Source organism: Bos grunniens, chromosome 6 (genome assembly GCF_055505025.1).
Source record: "Bos grunniens cultivar Pamir isolate PY7600 chromosome 6, Bosgru_T2T1.0, whole genome shotgun sequence".
Taxonomy (NCBI): domain Eukaryota; kingdom Metazoa; phylum Chordata; class Mammalia; order Artiodactyla; family Bovidae; genus Bos; species Bos grunniens.
In genome coordinates, this window is record NC_141170.1 from 111,349,524 (window position 1) to 111,369,980 (window position 20,457).

General features: G+C 40.0%; 2 protein-coding genes across 2 annotated transcripts in view; both read left to right on the forward strand.

Annotated features, from left to right (window-relative positions):
• The first annotated feature begins 1,171 nt into the window (after positions 1-1,171).
• On the forward strand, positions 1,172-14,752 carry LOC147371201 (uncharacterized). The gene is made up of 3 exons (XM_086407344.1): positions 1,172-1,252; positions 1,304-2,012; positions 14,220-14,752. The coding sequence occupies exons 1-3, from the start codon at positions 1,172-1,174 to the stop codon at positions 14,240-14,242; spliced, it is 813 nt and encodes a 270-aa protein (XP_086263470.1). The 3' UTR covers positions 14,243-14,752.
• LOC147371202 (bifunctional heparan sulfate N-deacetylase/N-sulfotransferase 3) overlaps positions 14,225-20,457 on the forward strand; it is a 176,133-nt gene continuing 169,900 nt past the window's right edge. The window contains exon 1 of the mRNA XM_086407268.1: positions 14,225-15,364. Within this exon, the coding sequence (XP_086263394.1) occupies positions 14,342-15,364 (1,023 nt within the window). The 5' untranslated portion in view covers positions 14,225-14,341. The remainder of the gene's footprint in view (positions 15,365-20,457) is intronic.

The window sequence follows — 20,457 nt, forward strand, 5'->3', positions numbered from 1 at the left end:
TTTATTTTATTAAAATATTATTGTATTTCCAGGACCATTTAGTAGATGTGCAATAATTTCTTCTTTTTTTTTTTTTTAATCATTGAAATGAAGACTGTAAAGGTGCCTGAATGAGAGAAGAAGCTGTTTGGAAAAGAAGTATGAAAAAAAAAAAAGTGTAGAATCTTAAAATTTCTGAAAGGCACAAGACTCTGGGGGCGGGGTGGGGTTGGTGGGGGGACCATAATAAAATAAATAAATAAAACCAATTTAACACTTGTTGTCTGGTGAAATAATTCTACCATTTTGATATCATTTGGGGCTTCCAGAAGGAGTAATTGGTTCAGTTACTTCTGTAACCTCTTTATCAAAAGAGCAAAATCCTTCAGGCTTTTTAAGATTTCCACATTAGGATCTAATCAAAAGTCCTGCCGTACAATATCCAAATGCCCCCATTAGTAATCTACCAAAATGTTTAATTTCTGTATCATTTTGGGTCTCTTTCATATTCACCCAGCAGAAATTTCAGCTCAAGCTGCCTTAAGACAAAACTGAATTTGGTGATTCATATTTGAAAACATCCAGAGTTAGGAGCTTTTTTCATCTGGGTTCAGAGCTCAATTATCCCCATCTAGATTTAACTTTCCTCCAGCTCCCAGGCACGCCTCGCTGAGTATTATCTGCATTCCCAGACTTCACATGATGACACAAAAAAGCTCTAAGCTCACAACTCACTCTGCTAAGTCCAACAGAAGGGAGTCCCTTCGTTAAGGGGGCAAAATGTCCCCGAACGGTGCTTTCTTGTCTCTGATTGGCCAGACTTGGTCACATACTTCTCTGTAAACCAATCCTAGCTACTAGGAGGACATAAAGCTTCCAGTGGCCACACGAGAGTCGTGGGTCACCCACTGAGTGGTTGACATCACCTGAATCAAACGGGCTGAGGGGCGCTGGCTCGATCCTCCAAAGTAAACGAGGGTACTGTTTCCAGGAGGAGGAATGCGTGGCTAGAGGCAAAACCATAAAAATCCAGTACAACGTGTATCTTTAGTAGGTCCACTTCCACCACTTCCTAAAACTTTCACATATGCTGTTGTCAGTGGACCAAGCCCCTGGAGAAGGGCATGGCAACCCACTCAGTGGATCAAAACAGAAATTAAAAAGGGAAAAAGTCGTTCAATTGAGGCTCAAAATGTCGCTCCAGTTGTTGGCCTTCATCTGTCTTCAAGAGCTGAAACACAGCACGTGGTCTTTAGAAAGCCGGCAAGTCGAGGCAATTACCAGCTTACAACCTCGAAGCCGCCCGCAGCGCTGTTAGGTTCAGCGTCACTGGCGGGAGCGCGACCAGACTGGACGACGAGGGTGCGCCGCACCTTCCCCGCACCGCCTCTGGAACTCACACCCACTTCCCACACACGGCCCAACCCTTCTCCTTGGCGACCGCTACCAACCTGCCCGCAGTGGCCGTCGGAGCCGGCCGACCGGGGCGGGACACCCAGGGTCCCCAGGCCGAGGGCTGGGCAGGCAGCCGGGCGCAGCAGACACGGGCGCAGCAGACACGGGCGCAAGGCGGGCGGATGCAACCGCCTCCAGCCCCCTGGTTCCCGTCTCCTCCCCTTCCCCGGGCGGGCGGGCGCGCGCGGGCCGGGAGCCGGGAGGCGGCGTGAGGGCGGCGGCGGCGCGGCCGGGCGGGTCCCGGGGCCGCGGAGCGCGTCGGAGCGAGCGCACGAGTCCCCGGCGCGCCCGCCGCTCTAGCCCCGCGGCCGCTCCCGCCCGGCGCCGCCCGCGCTCCCGGACCCCGGCGCGCGAGGGGAGGGGCCGCCCGCGCGCCGCCCCGCCCGACTCCCGGCACCGCGTCGCCCCCGAGCGCCGCCCGAACGGCGGGGCGGCCGCGACCCGCGGAGGCCGAGGACCCGGGAAGCAGCATCCCGCGGACGCCCGCAGCCCGAGGGAACCGCCAGGGACCCGGCAGTCCTCGCCCAGACACCCGCCCCCGGAGACTTGGAACGCAGACTCCAGAGGCGGCGCGCACGGTCAGGACAAGTTTCTCGCGGTTTAAAGGGGTCCTGAGACTGCCACTCGTTTTATTTAATCGACCTTTCCTCGCCTGTTAAAAATAAGTTTATTTAGACAAAGAAAAGAAAGATAGCTTCCTGGATGACTGGAGGTTTTTAAATACAATCCCGAAAGTTTTGCATGGTGTGGTTATTTGCTTATACTTATTTATTAACCTGTTAACTCTTCAGCTGGACAGAAAATTGACATTTAAAATATTTGAGAAACATTTCTAGTTCGCTGCTGCTTTCAGGGATCGTGTTATTATCAGCTTCTTTAGCATCTGTCTTCCCCAAGTGGTACCAAAACCTGTCCCTTGGCGACCGGTCTTGCATGTGACACTCTTGCCCTCTAGTGCCTCAGCAGCTTGGTAGCAGTTTGATGGCTAATATTAATGAGATGTTACATAACAAGGGTACGGGGCCTGGACTGGTAGTATCTGCCACTTGTAAAGCCAAAAAGCCTGAGCCAGTGGTAGTGGATACTGCTATTTCAGTTTCTTTTCTATCTATTGAAACTTTCTGAAACGTTTGCAGCTCTTTCCGTTTTAATACCAGGTAAGTGTATCTATTTATTTATACTATACTTTAATGGATAACTCATAAATGTAGGAGTAGCAACTTTGTTTACAATCGAGCTAAGAATTTCAGGATTGAACATGTGCCTAATTTTATCCTTATAGAAGAAATAGAGCATTTAATTAAAATGAGTGAAACAAAGAAATGTCTTACCCTGGCTTAATTTTAAAGCTTCTCTTTTATAAAATTAAAGTATTAAGGCAATGATCTCTTACAGTTGTTTCAGATTTCCACCAACAACTTGTAATTATTCTTCAGAAGATTTGTTAAACAGAACATATGTCTGTTGCTTGTTGGACTAGAAATTTGTAAGCAACATTGGAGATTTAAACTATAACTACCTATCTATATAGTAATGATCCTCAACAAATCTTTCTATTTGATGCAATTCATTTTATAAATATCATTTAAAATTATACAGTTAATAACATTAAATGCAACTGGTAAGAAATACCCTAAGTATTGAACGCAGAAGTTTAAAATTAAAAGAAAATACATATATAGTCCATTTAATATATCTACATTTTTTTATAAAAGAACTAAGATTTTTTTTAAGGGTTTACCTAGACGATCTTCTAACTAGTTCTTCTAATATCTGGAAACTACTTACGCCTCAAACTCATTTAAAGTTGAAATTTATCCATATTCTCTATAAACATATTGGTTGTAGCAACATATGTAATCTGGAACAGTTTTAAGGAAATCACTCCTAAGTGATGTAAACAGCTACATCTTGATATTAAAATACAAATCAAATCTTAAGACACATGTGAAACTGATCTCAAATCCACTTTTTATTTTTCTTAGAAAATATGTTATAAACTATTGAACAATGCTGTTCACCACAAGAGAGCAGAATGATGTGGAAGAGAAACTCCCAAACATCTGATACTCAGCTAAAGGACAAATTTTTCCTTTTTCTTCAGCCATAGATCCCTATTAATATTAAACTTGAGAAGGAGATTTCAAAAATAAATTTGAAAGACATTCTTTTGGAAAATAGTACTGAACATATCAGGAGTCTTGCCTTAACAGAAGCTTTTCTCCTTTTCTTTCTCCTGTTAACACAGACAATATCTGCCATTTCTCTGATATTTTTATTGTTTTTCTTTATGGTCTTGATGGTAAAACAGAGGTTTCTTTCTTTGTATAAGCAAATATTGATATTAAACTGGTCACATGAGTTAATTTTCTTCATAGTCTTTAGAATAAAGATTCTCATGTTAATAAGCTATTCTAGATGAAACAAAACTTTTATCTCTTTCTAGAGAGATTTGTTATAGTTCAGTGTAGTTGAGTTATAGCATACCCAGTATTCTTGCCTGGAGAACCCTATGGACAGAGGAGCCTGATGGGCTACAGTAGTTCATGGGGTCTCAAAGAGTCAGACATGACTGAGCGACTAACCCTTTCCCTTTCCTTCCCTTCGCTTTTAATACATTTCCTGGAGAACAGTATTGTCTCTGAAGATTACAGCAAATGTTAGACTGATTTGTGCTGTGACTGAAAGATTTGTTAAAAAAAAAAACAGTGGAAGAGATAACCAGGCATTTGAGGTTCTTGTTTTCTGAACAGTATATATTTTGTTGAAGAAGTTATTATGAGCTAGAATCTTTATATTCAAAGGCTGATTTGTCAGTTAAGAATTTTATAACAAAAGAAATTACAAAATTTTCATTTAATTCAGAGAATCTTCTATGACTTCATTGAATCCTGGTTGAGTCTCAATTGCTCTTCGGTGATTAATGGCAACTTTTAAATCTAAATAAAATCTGAACTATAAAATACTTTGTTGTTTGTGCTACAAAAACAGGGAATTAGAATTGGTAATAAAAACACTATTCTCAGCTAAATGAATGCCTTGGGTTTCTAATTGCTCAACAGTTTAGACAGCAGAGAAAAGACAGTGGAAGTCTGCCTGTCCTGTGCTGTGACTATTGGAGACGAGCATCTACAATGAAATGCATGAACTCTGAGCAGCTGTCCAGATTAGAGGACGCTACCAGGCCACTACAGTAACGGCCTGCATTATGGTGATAACTAGTCTGAACGCTTAAAACTGTTTTATAACGGAAGATTCTCTTAGAATACCCAAAGAATTGGTTTTAGAAAACCAATTGGTTTATTTGGCTGCTTGTTTGCTTTTAATAAAAACCATATTCTCAGCTCTGGGATGTCACAGTGGGTGATTTATCCCTTCATATTGCGTTAAACATTGCTCATCAATTTTATGTAAGTTGTATAACTAGGAGAATGTCAAGCCCTTCTGTAATTACTTTTCTGCAATTATTATATATAATAAATTATTTCACAAAAACTCCTGCAAATTACTGAGAGATGTAACTCTTCGCTTGTGTATGAGAAAGTTGCTCAGTTGTGTCCGACTCTTTATGACCCCATGGGCTGTACAGTCCATGGAATTCTCCAGACCAGAATACTGGAGTGGGTAGCCTTTCCCTTCTCCAGGGGATCTTCCCAACCCAGGGATCGAATCCAGGTCTCCCACATTGCAGGCAGATTCTTTACCAGCTGAGCCACAAGGGAAGCCCAACTCTTCACCACCTGTTGTGAAAAAGTCAGGTAGTAGAGTTCTGTACTAAAACCTTTCAGCATCTCACTGATGGGTTTCCATTTTACATACATTTCCCTTTTAAATCTTCTCTGATTGCAGCGTTTGAGAATAACGTGAAGCTAGATCTGGCTTGTAGGCTGGGTTCTGCCATGAGAGCTCTAGTCTTGGACAACTCCTTTGCTGGCTCTGGGCCTCTGTCCCTCACCTGGAAAATAAGGGTCTCAGAGATCCTTTCCTGTCCTCTGTATTGCCCAACACTGTGGAAGTTATTCTGGAGGACTGGACAATGAGACGTGAAAAAAATTAAAGAGTAATGCAAAACTAAACTTAAGTGCTACTATCTAGAATTTTAGTAGTAGATGTGTTATTGGAATAACAGCTAGGTTATAATAATAGCAGTTAGGACTGCCCAGGTGGTCCTGTGGTTAGGACTTCTCCATCAAGTCAGGATGTACAGATTCAGTCCCTGGTCATGGACCTGAGATCCCACATGCTCAGGGGCCAAAAAACCAAACCCTAAAAACAGAAGCAATACTGTGACAAATTCAATAAAGACTTTTAGAAAAATGGTCCACATCAAAAAATCTTAAATAAATAACAGCCAACATTCATAGGATGGACACCTGTACCAGGCACCATTTAAGCAGTTTATATATTTTTAGCTCATGTAATCTTCACAAAGATTATGTGAGGTAGATACTGTAATTATTTCCACTTCACAGATGAGGAAATTGAGGCACCGAGAGGTTATCTACCTGTCAAATATTGCATCCCTGGCAAGTGGTAAAGCCGGGATTCAGTTTGACTCTGATTCCAATGCACATGTCCTTAACAACTAAATTACATTTTCTCTCCATAGGCTTCAAATATTTGTGCTTGATACACCTCTTGATATAACACAGGAAACTCATGTACCACTCCAGTCATTTCTACCACCTCTCCCCTTATGTATGAAATGATAATTCATTTATTCAAGAAAAATTTACTCTGCACCTACTTTTGTGCCAGGCTTAAAGCAGTTCCCAGGACCATTACTTACATGTGATGCCTTCCTTAATGAGCTGTAGTTAGTTTAGGTGATTTCTTTCTCCTCTCTTGCTATTCCAAGTGGGTTGAGTTTCACTTGTTCTGAAAGCTGCCCATGACAACAGAGGAGTAATTTATCTTACCTCTTCATTGATGCATCCACAGGGTAGTGAGTAAGAGAACCAGGACCTCAGACCTCCTCAGGACTCCCTATCATATTTTTTATTGCTCCTCTCTGCTCTTTTTTATCCTCTCTATGCAGATTGACTGCCTCTGCCTCTCAGCTTCATGTAACCTGCCCTCAAACCCAGCCAAAAACTGATCTGTAACTTTACATCTTCCAGTCCAGGCAAACAGTGAGAGACTGGGTTAACATCTTCTGTCCCCATGTCTCTGGAGAAGGATAAAGCGGCACAGGTTAGAGTCTGTGCTGAAGGCTGCACTGGCAGCAGGCACAGTGCCCCGCTGTTAGGCGTGCATTGATACATACATTCTAGCTGAATTTAAGAAGTCAGAGGCAGACATGATCGCCTGTAAGTCACAGAGGCAGAAACAGCAAGCAGCACTGGGAGAGTTTTCTTCTCTTGCCTCACTGTTTGGCACACCACTGGGGGAAGTGAACAAATGGATTCCTTCCTTCATAATTTCTAAGTACAAAGGAGGGAAAGTTGCAGTAGAAAGTCATTTTCCATCTAATGTATTAAACAAAGCTAATACCCCCATCAGTGCAGCTTTTCTCCCATCCAGCTTAAAAAAAAAAGAAAAGCCCAGTTCTAGAGACAAGAGTATATTCTTGGTTGTAGTCCATGCAAATCAGCAAATTACTTGCCTACCACAGCAGGGTTCAATAAATATGACACAAATTCACACATTCTTTCTCAAACAAAAGCATGTTCTTTGTCAATCTTTAATATTGCTAAAATTACTTTTAGCAAATCCATGCAGTGTATTTGAGGCCTCTCAATGCATTTTTCAATACTATAAAATATGGTTAATTTTGTGAAAGAGGAATACTGTCAAGATCTTTTAAATATCTTTCATTTATGTTAGAACCTGAAGTTCTTCAGTTATTAATACTCATTTTCCAGATGGCAATCTTTTTTTTCACATTCCTTATGCTGCCAACATGATTCTATTTCATTTAGAAATTGATTTTTACTTTGGAATGATGGTGGGAGAGAATGGAAGAAAAAAGATAGGTTACAGGAACAAGTAGGTGCTTTCCCCTGCAGATTTTACCATGTTTTGCAAAGTGTAGGTTTGTATGTAGTCAGTTCTTCACTATGTATGTAGAATGGCCTGTGATTCCCAAAAAATAATTGTTCCCTCTGTCTTTCATTAATGGTAGATAATTAAATAATGGCTGGCTGATGTTCCCATGGTGAAAAACAGATGTTTTCCTTTTTAAAAACAGATGAATTGCAAAAGAACTCTAACCACTCTGAATTCTGAGAACTATCAGAAGAGGGAAAAATGGGTATTCATTCAGTAAAAGGTACATTCTGGATGTGTCTGATTTATGGCTGTGGTCAAGGTGGTCACTGCCATTGACAGTATTTGTATTATCACCCTGACTGTTGGAGGCCAGTGTGACTGATCAAGGTATCCATTCATGGGAGAAGGTTTTACTTCATGACTGCCCTAGTTTGTGACTGCAGCTACCATTTGTAAAATTTAGTAGAGGCTGTTTTTCGCCCATTTGTCACGTATTCAGTGGGATGTGGTCACTTCTGGCACTGTGTTGATATTAAGGGTATAGAAGTGAACAGGACAGGTGCTTCCAGCTGTTTCCAAACTGTGAAGAAATATTACCCAGAAAATCCCACGACTAATTATCACTGGAATGTGCTGCAGAGCACAAGTAGATAGTGATGTGAGAGTGTGTTCCGGGGACCTGGCAGATCAGGGAAGCAGGGAAGTTTCTGCGAGGCTGGGACATATATGCATAGAGCCACAGGATTTGGAGAATGAAGTAAAATGAGAAGAGCGGAACAAACTTCCAGACAAAGAAAACAGCATGTGAGAGCATCCTAGGTCAGAAAAGAGTTTCAGGCCCAGCTCCTGCCCGAGCGTAAGAGTAATCCATAGAATCAGGCCTGAATCAGGCCTGAGATGTCAGAGGCAGAAGGGAGCATGCCTCCAGTCTTGCGGGATATGTACAGGAATTTGAGTTTTCATCAGCAAGTGAGATGGGTGGCCATCACTGGATTTTCAGCTGGGAAGGAAATCAGAGTTGTACTTTGATGCTGGATTGAGAAAAGTAGAGAGGGAGCTGAGAGGGTTTCTGGTAGGGCTAGTTGTTGAGGTGGTTCAAGTGAGAGGCACCCTGCCGGGAAAGAGAGAAGGACGTTGCATCTGAGAGTTTTGGAAGCTGGAATTGAGAGCCCTTGGGTCTGTTTCAATAGGCAGGAGTGCGGGAAAAGAAGGTGTTGAGAGGAGCCACCAGATGGCTGCAGGAAGATGGAGACAGGTTTAGAGGGTGGGTCGCAAGTTTGGTTACGGACAGGTTGGGCTTGCTTGTGACACAGTTCCAGTGGAGCCAAGGAGTGGCTGGACTGTCATTAGAAAGGGCATGGTTACTGGAAATTGTTATTATACCAAGTCAGTAGTTCAATTTGAAATGCTGGAGCTCAGAGGAAAGAGGTTTGAATTCCAAATAAACACTTGCAATTTGGGGGAGCATCGTTGGTAATGAAAGCCAGGGGGTGTGTGAGCTCATCTGGGAGAAGGGGGAGGAATTAGAAGCCCAAGGGTGGATACAGTGCTGATCATGTCTCTTTGGGGGCTTCTTCCTCTGCTCTGAGACCCATCTGACTTTAGATTCCTGCATCAAAAGTGGACTTTCTGTACCTCCCACCACGCTGCTTATACTAACATGTTTGTAGCTATCCTTTTATAAACTCTTAGTACATTTTTATTGGTCATCTTCAGGATATTTCTCTCATTTATTATGTTATTTATATCATCATCATCACCACCACAGGTAACATTTAGGATATTCATTCTCTGTGCCAGATAATTTTCTAAGAGACTTTTACACTTTTATTTCATAATCCTCATCAAAACCATCACAATATTGTAATCATCCTCCAATTAAAATAATTTTAAAAAGAATAAAATGACTAATTAGTGCATGTGAAAAAAAAACCCTGTTAAGTAGGTACCACAAGTATCTCACTTTTAGTGAGGAAACTGCAGCATCTAAAGGGAAGAGCTGCCTGATATCCACTTCCTATATGTTCCTAGCATGAAAGGGACGTGTTTGCAGTTGCCTTCCCGGGTGGATGATATCGTGAATGTGGGCTGTCAGGTTCTAAATCAGTTCAGCTACTGCAGGCTGTTGTACCTTGGGCAGGCTGCTTAGCCTTTAAAGGGCTTCAGACTGTGTTGCTCCTAGTAAGTGTTCATTAATGTTAGCTGAGCTGCTGTTGCTGGCATCCTCCCTGCCCACAGATGGGATTTGCTTCAGTGTGCCCTATAGGATATCCTAATGAGGTGGTGATGCTTATAACCAGCCCAACCTTGTAACTTCCTGTTATCTGTTGTGACTGTTCCAAAACTTTGCCTGCCTAAATGGCTTGTTGATATTCTCAGTTTCATATACAGTTTCTTGGTCATTCAGCATATTCCTTATCATGGTCAGATAGGTAGCCAAGTTCAACCATCGCTGTCAGCTCTGTGCTTTAAGTCAGTGGTGTCCGTGGAAACTCTCTTGACCCACAAGCTCATGTGCCTGTTCTTCAGTCATTTAGAGAGCCCTTCAGACCATGCAGAGTCTGTACTTTCTAATATATTTTTGTGAGAGCACTTCAGGAACACAGTCGTCACTATACTGAAGCGTTTGCCTTGTTGATCTTCCTGACCTTTCAAAATGTTTTTATGCCGTGTCTTGTTTAAAAGATCACTGGAATAACATGAAACCTACCCTTGGAAATTTCAGTCTGAAAAAGCAGTGAGACCTTAAACAAATCATGTTGCTAATAATAGTAAGCCTTTGGTAGAGGCCTTAAAGGAAAAGTGATTATAATTAGAGTATAAAATCTGGGGACCTGGCCTAAAGGGGAGAGGAGTGGACTTGGTCGGAAAGAGTTTCCTGAAGAACTGAATTTGTGCACCATATCGAGATTTGCCCGCAACCTACCAATTTTGACCCTAGTCAATTTCCTCAACTTTCTTGTTTGTCAGCATCCAACTATTTTGTAGAAGACTGTGATTTTGCTATCGCCTCACGCATCATTTGGTCACCTGCTTGAACCGTAAGTGTCCAGCAGTAGCTCACGCCAGTTTCCACTCTGTGCCATGGTGCTTTCATTACCGGCACTGTCATTCTCCTAGTCCCCAAGCCTGCCTACGCCTGCCCCCACCAGTAATCACGTCCATTTCTCTTTTCCTCCTGGGCCCCTCTTTGTTGTCATCCTCTCTGATAACCACCTTTGTCTGGACGCAGACCACCCCTCCCTGGCTTGTGCAGCAGCGTCTTTGCTGGGACTGTCCTGATTCCACCTACTTCTTCACTCCGTGCAATGCAGCGCGTACTCTCTCTGTTCGTATTATTGTTCTTTGTCCATTCTGGGTGTCACTGCTACACTAATCATCTGTAAACCCTATTTTTATTGTCTCTCTTCTGTCCAGACACATCCAGTGCTGTTTCCCAGTCGACGCTTTTGTGTTCACAGTCATTTTAATCTGCAGCGCTTTTTCAGTGAAACATTATTTCCATTTTCAGTCCAATACATAGTGCGTTATGATTAGTTCAGACTGATCCTCAGATAAATGCACTGTAATCATTGCATTTCATCCTTGCCAGGTTTCTATGCCGGGCATGTACGCCACATCCTTATACCCAGATCCTGCCCATCATGCTAGGCCCCCCTCAAGCACCATGTCTCTTAGAAAGTACCACTGACTCTCCTAAGCTTCATTCTTCTCTCTTGCTCTTTCTTCTGAAACTTGTAGTAGACGTAGTCTATACAGCACAAATCCCTACTCATTATTTGCAACACAGAGTTGGCTGTTGTTTCACACGTTTTTCAGTATTTTATGCCTGCTAATGGAGGAGGCAGCTTTGATAGATTTCTCGTAACTACCCTACACAGTGAGAGAAAATACACCTCACCACCCTGTCTCATCACAGGTAAGAATTTTGTGAATTACATGCCTTTCACTTCTGACAATAGGAACAAACTAGGAGACACTGCTATCTGAACTGCAAAAAGTGAGAACAGGTTTTGTATCCACTCAGAAGCACTTCACAGCTAGAACTAAAACAGGGGCCTAGAGAGATGTGAGATTTTATATCTTGCTATTGTACCACAGACTATTGTATTATTCATAAACATGTACCTAACTTTAAAAGTGCAATTACTTTTCAAAATGAAATAGCTACAGTTACAATGAAAACTCTGTTGTCCTGGTAATTTTGATTTGCTTGTATTACATCTAAACCTGTGGGGAAATGTTTAAAAGAGTAGGATTTCTTTTGGAACATGTCAGATCCCTTAATGGCATTTCTCTTGGCCAAGGGTGGTGTCCCATAGACCTTCGGTGACATATGAAGTTCAGCACCTCCTTTCTTTGCAGCTGTCCCTCAAACTCATCCATGCCCATGTTCTGTCTGCTCTGTGATCACTAAACAGTTTGTGCTTGGACTGTAAGAAATGAGCCTGCGCTGGCTTGCCAGAGTTGCTCTCACACTGCCCTGTGATATCGTCTACATTCTTGATTACTTCATTTTATTTCCCAAATCAGGAAAAATTTAATGGTTCCCTACAAGGCTTTCTTGACAATAAACTTCTATGTTATCTAATCTCTATGATCTGAGTTACCCATATTTATACGATTTACTTTTTAGGTCTTCCTTACTCTTTCCTTCAACTCTTCAGTGTCCCTTGCCCAATACTGTACTCATTCCTCCTCTGTAAAATCCCCTCTGTCTCAAATGCCTATTCATTTACCCTCATCCCTCAAGCCTCTGCCCAAATCCAACCCCTCCCCACACTGCAGACACCCCCACTTGCCGTGGTGTCTTTTTTCCTCTCATCCTGTGACAGACATTTGTCTCTAATCAACAATCCACACATTACTGTTTGCGTTCAAGTTACTGTCTCTACCTTATAATTTGGGACCCTTTAAAGAAATTCATTCTGCTGATGACTTATATTTGAAATAAAAAGAGTTATCTCATAATTACTTGAATGAATGATATAGTTTCCCTAAATATTTGAATGAATAAAGTACGATATATAATTTGTAGGATAAGTAAGATATTTATCCTATAAGTATTCTGCAATTACAGAATATTATATTATTCATAAAGATAAACATATTACTCAGAATATTCCTCATAGATTATTTCACAGGTGAATATCACAGAATTTTAGAGCCAGAATGTTCTTTCTTTTCCCAAACTTTTTTATTTTTATTGAAGTAAAATTACTTCACAATATTGTGTTGGCCTCTGCCATTCATCCACATGAATCAACCATAGGCACCCCTCTTTCACTTCCCTCTCACCTCCCAGCCCTTCCCAGCCCTCTCGGTTCTTACAGAGCTCCAGTTTGCTTTCCCTGAGTCACACAGCAAATTCCCATTAACTGTTTTACACATGGTAGTGTATTTGCTTCCATGTTACTCTCTCCATTCATTCCACCCCGCCCCTTCCCCCCCACCTGTGTCCATAAGTCTGTTTTCTGTGTCTGCATATCCACTGTTGCCCTGTAAATAGGTTCATCAGTACCATCTTTCTAGATTCCATACATATGTGTTACAATATACGATATTTGGTTTTTTTCTTTCTGACTTACTTCATCTGTATAATAGAGAGCCAGAATGTTCTTGGTGATCATTTATTCTAACCTTATCATTTTCCTGAGAAGGCACCAGGGCCAAAGTGACAATTAATACTAGACAGAAGTGTAATAAACCCTAATCTTATGAAGAAAGTCAACTGTGGTATTCTCTATTACTGCTTTCAGCTATCGTACAGCTAGCTTTCATCCTGTCTTATGGGCAATAATAAGATCTTTCTTAATATATTTTATATTCCATGATATTTCCTTGAAAATTGCCAGGACCATAAGACCTAATAAACTTCTGTTCTAAAAAGCACCCATATTTCTTTCTTATTTTTCAAGTTACTGAATTTTTCAAAGGTTACTAAGACTTGAAAAAGAATTGAAATTATAATATAACAAAGTATTTCATGAAGTTGCAGTTGTTTTCATTATGTTTTTAAAAAACATTTTATAGTACTCTTTATATAATTACTGAGATTTTCTAAAAAGTAGAAACTAGTGTCTTAATTCGGAGAAGGCGATGGCACCCCACTCTAGTACTCTTGCCTGGAAAATCCCATGGCTGGAGAAGCCTGGTGGGCTGCAGTCCATGGGGTCACTAAGAGTCGGACACAACTGAGCGACTTCATTTTCACTTTTCACTTTCATGCAGTGGAGAAGGAAATGGCAACCCACTCCAGTGTTCTTGCCTAGAGAATCCCAGGGATGGGGGAGCCTGGCGGGCTGCCGTCTATGGGGTCTCACAGAGTCAGACATGACTGAAGCAATTTAGCAGCAGCAGCAGCAGTGTCTTAATTGTAGGATTTAATGTAATACATCCAAACTTCTATGAATTTTCAATATATGTAATTAACCACCTGTACTCCACGTTGTGACAGTGTATCACTCAGGTGACATCTCTGTGGCATTCGGTTTATATAATCTATACAATTTGATCCAAAGTTCAAGGAATAAAAGGAAACTCCTTGCTAGTCCAGTGCCTTTTGTATACTAGGGGTAGAGACCTCTGTTCAGTGGAGCTCTTCCCTCTTTCCATTCCTCCCTTGATCTCATTCAGATTTGGGAGAAGAAAAGATACGTTTTCTTAATTAGCAGACACCAATTCATCTGCCTGACAGGTTGCCACTTGTGCCAGTCACCAGGATAAAAACTTGCTCATTTTAACGCTGCAGATTGAATGTTTAATATTCTGTTGTATCCTATTCTACTTTTCAGACTATATTTTCTGTGAGTCCTGATCAAGTGACACAAATGTGCTGCAATGGTGACATAAACTATTGACTGAAACTGGAAAAGTATCTGAAACATCATCTTTTCTTTTCTTCTTTCATTTTTTTATGGTGCTTCTGTTGGAACAGTCTGAGGGAAGTATATGCAACATGAGTTTTATCATGAAGCTGCACAGACACTTTCAAAGGACAGTGATTCTGCTTGCCACATTCTGTATGGTGAGCATTATTATTTCTGCTTACTATCTGTACAATGGCTACAAACAGGAAAATGAACTGTCTGAGATGGCTTTAGAAGTAGATTGTGGGGACTTGCAGCACCTACCATACCGGCTGATGGAAGTGAAGCCAGCGAAGCTCTCTGATGCCTCAAGGACAGACACCACGGTCCTGGTGTTTGTGGAGAGCCAGTACTCATCGCTTGGTCAAGACATCATTATGATTCTAGAATCCAGTAGATTCCAGTATCATATTGAAATTGCTCCTGGCAAAGGGGATCTTCCAGCACTTACGGAAAAATCTAGAGGCAAATATATTCTCATTGTTTATGAGAACATTTTAAAGTATATAAATATGGACGCTTGGAATCGAAGTCTTCTAGATAAATACTGTGTTGAATATGGCGTGGGTGTCATTGGCTTCCACAGAACTAGTGAGAAGAGCCTACAGAGCTTTCAGTTGAAAGGCTTCCCTTTTTCTGTATATGGAAACCTTGCAGTCAAAGATTGCTGTATTAATCCTCATTCTCCATTGCTTCACATGACCAAATCTTCTAAGCTTGAAAAAGGTTCTTTACCTGGAACTGACTGGACTGTTTTCCAGATTAATCACTCAGCCTACCAACCAGTAATATTTGCCAAAGTAAAGACCCCAGAAAACCTGTCTCCTCCCATCTCTAAAGGTGCTTTTTATGCCACTGTCATACATGACCTGGGGCTCCATGATGGGATTCAACGAGTTCTCTTTGGCAACAATTTGAACTTTTGGTTGCACAAGCTTATCTTCATAGATGCTGTTTCCTTTTTGTCGGGGAAGAGGCTCACTTTGTCCTTGGACAGGTACATCCTCGTGGATATTGATGATATTTTTGTGGGAAAGGAAGGAACAAGAATGAACACCAATGATGTTAAGGTAAGGCTCTTTATCTCAAAGTATGGTTCATCTCTCAGTAGGTTTGTCTAGGGGTAAGGGATTTCCTGGGACAGAGGATTTTTATTTTATTGGGAAATTCTTAGGCAAACTGGGATGAGTTGTCTGCCATCAGCTATTTTTGAGATATGGGAATATATCTCAGCCCTAGAACAGCTAAGTAGATAATCTATTTTTCTCTGAATCAAGAGAAAAATGAAGAGTGTACTAAAGAATTGAGTGTGGCAGAGTCCTGAAAAATGCATTTCTGTGTGTATTCAAAGCTACAGGATAGAAACCACTTTGTTTAATTACTTTCCAGAAACTGTCTACTTCTGCAAACGATTATGAATCTGAGACGTTAGTCCATTTACATATGAAATCATGGTGAATTTGTTTTAATGAAAATAAATATTCCCACAAATTTTCAAGAATTAAAGATCTCATAAGTAGCAAGTTCAGATGTTTTGGGAAGTTAAATGTACATCTAATTTTCTCTTATTATGTTTTTTGAAACTCTGAAAATCAGCACTACTAAATGTGGAGAGTTATGAATACACAAGCATACTTATTCACATATACATATAAGGATTTGCATTAATTGTCAAAATTCATTGAACTTCTGGTTCATACATGAAATCTATCATGCTACATTTATATTGGATTAGATTTCTCATTATGTAAACTGCTGCCCTTAGATAGAAAACGATTACTTGAAGATAGTTGATTATCATTGTGAAGGTATTTTATTACATAATGTGACTGGCTGTTTAATATTAATGGAATTTAAAATTAAAATGATCTACATTCATCTTAGTTTCACATTCAAAATGCCATTGGATTCTATCTCTGTTATACTACATATTGATTTCACATAAAAGTGAAAGGAGAAATTTGATACATAATTTTTTATTCTATACAGTGTTGACCTTTTGGTAAAATACAGAGTACTGAATCAGATGGAAAAAAGTCTTGAAACTGCGTTCTTTTCTCCAGACACTGAGCATCTGGCAAATAATAGTAATGTTCATCACACTACTTAAATGAGCTAAGGATACAAGAAGGACTATTAAATGTTACCATAGGACTGTGAAGACTGAAAAGAAAAAAAACTTTCATATTCTTGGTAATATTTTAGACTCTTCCTTTTAAGTCAATATAAATTAATTAATTAAAAAGTTGTGCTCAAGTTTTCATTAGTCTTTTGAAATAGTCTTTGAAAGTGTAGCTAAATTAAAACTGAGCTGGTAGTTTAAACATTTATTATGTCCTTGAAAATTATAAACAATATATAATTATTTCTAATTTTTCCATTCTAAAATATTATGATAAAAATGTTTTAAGGCTTTATATCTGAAATATGTCTTTAAAACTGCCAAAATATGTTCTTATGTCATTTAAAAATAAGTTAGATAAATCTCCAAATTTTTATGAAACTCTACTATATTCTCTAAAATTATACAAAATACAAAATGCCTTTGGTGCTCTTAAGGTTAAACCACTTTTAAGTGGTATAAAAAACTAAAATTTACTGAATAAATTCAGTAAGAATTTAACATTGTAAAATGTTTTATGAATTGCTCACAGTTAGATAGGAATATACTTTCTAACCGACCTAAAGGCTTAAAAGAAAGTATGTTTTGAATTCTTTGATTTTGAACTACTTCTAAGTTGTATCTGTGATTGTGTCTCAAAACATTGGTCTAAACATAGTCATTCACCCATTCATTCATTTGTTCACTGATTCATTATGTAACTAGTTATTAAGCATGTCCTACATGTGAAATATTTTTGGTGATATGTAGATAGAGTGAAAGTCACTCAGTTGTGTCTGACTCCTTGCGACCCCATGTACTATACAGTCCATGGAATTCTCCAGACCAGAATATGGAGTGGGTAGCCTTTCCCTTCTCCAGGGAATCTTCCCAACCCAGGGATGGAACCCAGGTCTCCTGCATTGCAGGCAGATTCTTTACAAACTAAGCCACCAGGAAAGCCCAAGAATACTGGAGTGGGTAGTCTATCCCTTCTCCATCGAATCTTCCCAACTCAGGAATAAAACCAGGGTCTGCTGCATTGCAGGTGGATTCTTTACCAACTGAGCTATCAGGGAAGCCCAATATAAAAGTGAAAGTGAAATGGAATAATAGAATCCTACACCTTGCTATTATCCCATTAGAAGACAGGGTAGAGAGAGTACAGTTAGAGAAGTTCAGAAAGCACACAGTTGAAAAAAGTGCTGAGCATCTTCCTGCTTAGAACTTGGTATCGCCGTGTGACATGCCAGCCATGGAGTCAGGCACTGGGCACACGAAGACTAATAAAGCAGGGCTCCCCCTTAATCAGTACACCGCTGACTTGTTAGGGATGGGGTGGGAGTGATAAATACATAGGTAGCTTGCAGTCTGGTGAGCACAGTAGTAAAGGTGCCTGTGTGGTTTTATGTAAGTAATGTCATGTGAAACCCCCATACTGTGTGCTGTATACCAGAGCTGTTAAGTCCTACTAAGCAGGACAGATTGAGAAGGCAAATCCATAGTCATAGGATGATTTGAGAGGCTGTAGCGACAATATTCTTGGAGAAGGAAATGGCAACACACTCCGGTGTTCTTGCCTGGAGAATCCCAGGGACAGGGAAGCCTGCTGGGCTGCTGTCTGTGGGGTCGCACAGAGTCGGACACGACTGAAGTGACTTAGCAGCAGCGGCAGCAGCGATGATATTCAGACAAAAGAAGGAGATTTCTTAAAACTAGGAAATAAGAATAAGAAAGGAGAAGGAATGAACAGTTTAAGAACTCTATAGAAGGTAAAACTGAACAACTTAGTAACTGGGTCAATGGAGATGAAAAGGAATGTAACCAAGAATGACATGAAGACTTTTGGCATAGTTGAGTAGAGTTTCCATATGGTCCAGCACTCCCTCTCCTGGGCATGTACCCAGACAAATCTATAATTCAAAAAGATACATGCGCATGCCCCGCTGCGTTCATAGCAGCACTGTTTACAATAGCCAAGATACGAAAATAACTTAAATGTCTGTCAACAGATGAATGAATAAAGATGTATATAAGGACAGTGGAATATTATTCAGTCATTAAAAATAATGAAATAATGCCATTTGCAGCAACATGGGTGGACCTAGAGATGATCATAAGAGAAGTCAGAAAGACAAATACTGTGTATCACTTATATGTGGAACCCATGGCGGATGCATGTTGATGTATGGCAAAACCAATACAATATTGTAAAGTAAAAAAATAATAATAATAAATTTTTAAATAAAAATTAAAAAATACAACACGAATATATCTATGAAATAGAAACAGATTCACAGACATAGAGAACAGACTTGGGAAGGACTGGGAGTTTGAGATTAGCAGATGCAAACTATGATATGTACAATGGATGGACATCAAGGTGCTACTGTGTAACACAGGGAACTGTATTCAGTATCCTGGGATAAATCATATTGGAAAAAATATGAAAAAGAATATTTATATGTACAACTGAATCACTTTGCTATACAGTGGAAAACACAATATTGTAAATCAACTATACCTAAATAAAAAATTTTTTAAAGTTAAAAGATTTCTAGCATAGTTGAATAACAGTTGATTATTTCAACGAGAAAGAAAGAGGAGACAGCAAGAAGGTCATTGGAGGTCACAGTAAAATTTTCAGTTTTATTGAAGTGCATCTGGGGCATACAGGTATACAGATGTTTAACAAGTAGTTGGCTCACTAGAGAAGTCTGGGTAGCAAGCGTAGTTTTTGAAGTTACTGTGCTGTGTAAGGGATGGTTCAAAGCAAGAAAGCATGTGAGATCAGCCAAGGAAAATGTTTATAGAGTGGTAATTAAAAAAGATAAAAAGATCGAGTGCAGAATCTTGAGGAAAATCATCTTTCAGAAAACAAGTGGAGAAAGATAATCCCATGAATAAGAGTCAAAAAAAAAAAAAAACAGTCAGAGATTTGAAAGTTATTATGCTATACAAGCCTTGGGAGTAAAGGGCTTCAGTGAGGATGTGAACAGCAATATAAAATCTATTATCAGGGTCCACTGAGGTAAGAACTGGCAAGTTTCCTTTGGCAAAACAAACAGGTCACTGGGGATTCTTATAAAAATCCAGGGCAACAGAAGCACAGCTGAAGTAAATTCAGGAGTAAATTTAAGGTTTAAAGATATGAAGAAGGAGAGCATGGAGTGCTCAGTAGAGAAATTTTGATATAAAAGAGAGAGGAGAAATTAGCTGGAGTGTGGACTGGAGTTCAAGTGACCAGCCATCCTGGTTTGCTTAGACTAGAGGCATTCAAGGCTACAACTCAGTCCCAGGCAGACTGGAATGATGGATCTCCCTAACTAACTAGGGCAAAGGAAGGATATTTTCCTAGGAACAACGATCCAAGAGCAGGTGGTCTAAGAAAAGATCATGGATGCAGTGGTTAATAGTCCATAATTAACAAATATTTTCATCAAGCTCTTTTATTGAATTATTACCACTAAAAAACAAGTATGATATGGTCCCTATTTTATGTATTAGGAAAACTGAAAGGAATGTGAGGAAATTAAAGGTGACGTCCTATGATGTTTCTTGCAAAATTAGAAGGATGGTGCATATCACATAAATTTTAACAAGAATGCTAATCACTGCAAAAGTGCTTTTTTAGCTCACATGGAACAAAAAACCTGTTTTCCTCATTTAATTGGGAGATAAGAATTAGCAATGCAGTGTCAGTGCTTACCTGCCTTGCTGTTGAATAACATGAGCACATTTCCAAGATCCTCAAAGCTAAGAAGAAACTGTGACATAGCACAAAACACATGACTCTTCCAGAGGAAGAGAATAAATAACAAATCCGAGGGGTTGTCTTCGTTAGTTACAGAGCTATGCCACAAGCCATAGCCCTTAAAGAACCAAAGAACGTATTAAATAGTTTAGACATTAAAACACGCTTCATAGAGGCAGTATTAAGTTCAGTAAAATTGAAGTCAGAATGTGTATGTGTGTGTGTGTGTGTGTGTGTGTGTCTGTGTGTAATTGATCTATATGGACAAGACATGTCTCAAATTTACCTTGGGCTAGTTTTGTGATAGA

Coding starts and splice junctions, on each gene's coding strand:
- LOC147371201 (XM_086407344.1), top strand. CDS start 1,172: ATGTCGCTCCAGTTGTTGGCCTTCATCTGTCTTCAAGAGCTGAAACAC. Junction 1,253..1,303: donor TAGAAAGCCGGCAAGTCGAG/GCAATTACCAGC, acceptor TGTTAGGTTCAG/CGTCACTGGCGGGAGCGCGA. Junction 2,013..14,219: donor CTCCAGAGGCGGCGCGCACG/GTCAGGACAAGT, acceptor TCTACTTTTCAG/ACTATATTTTCTGTGAGTCC.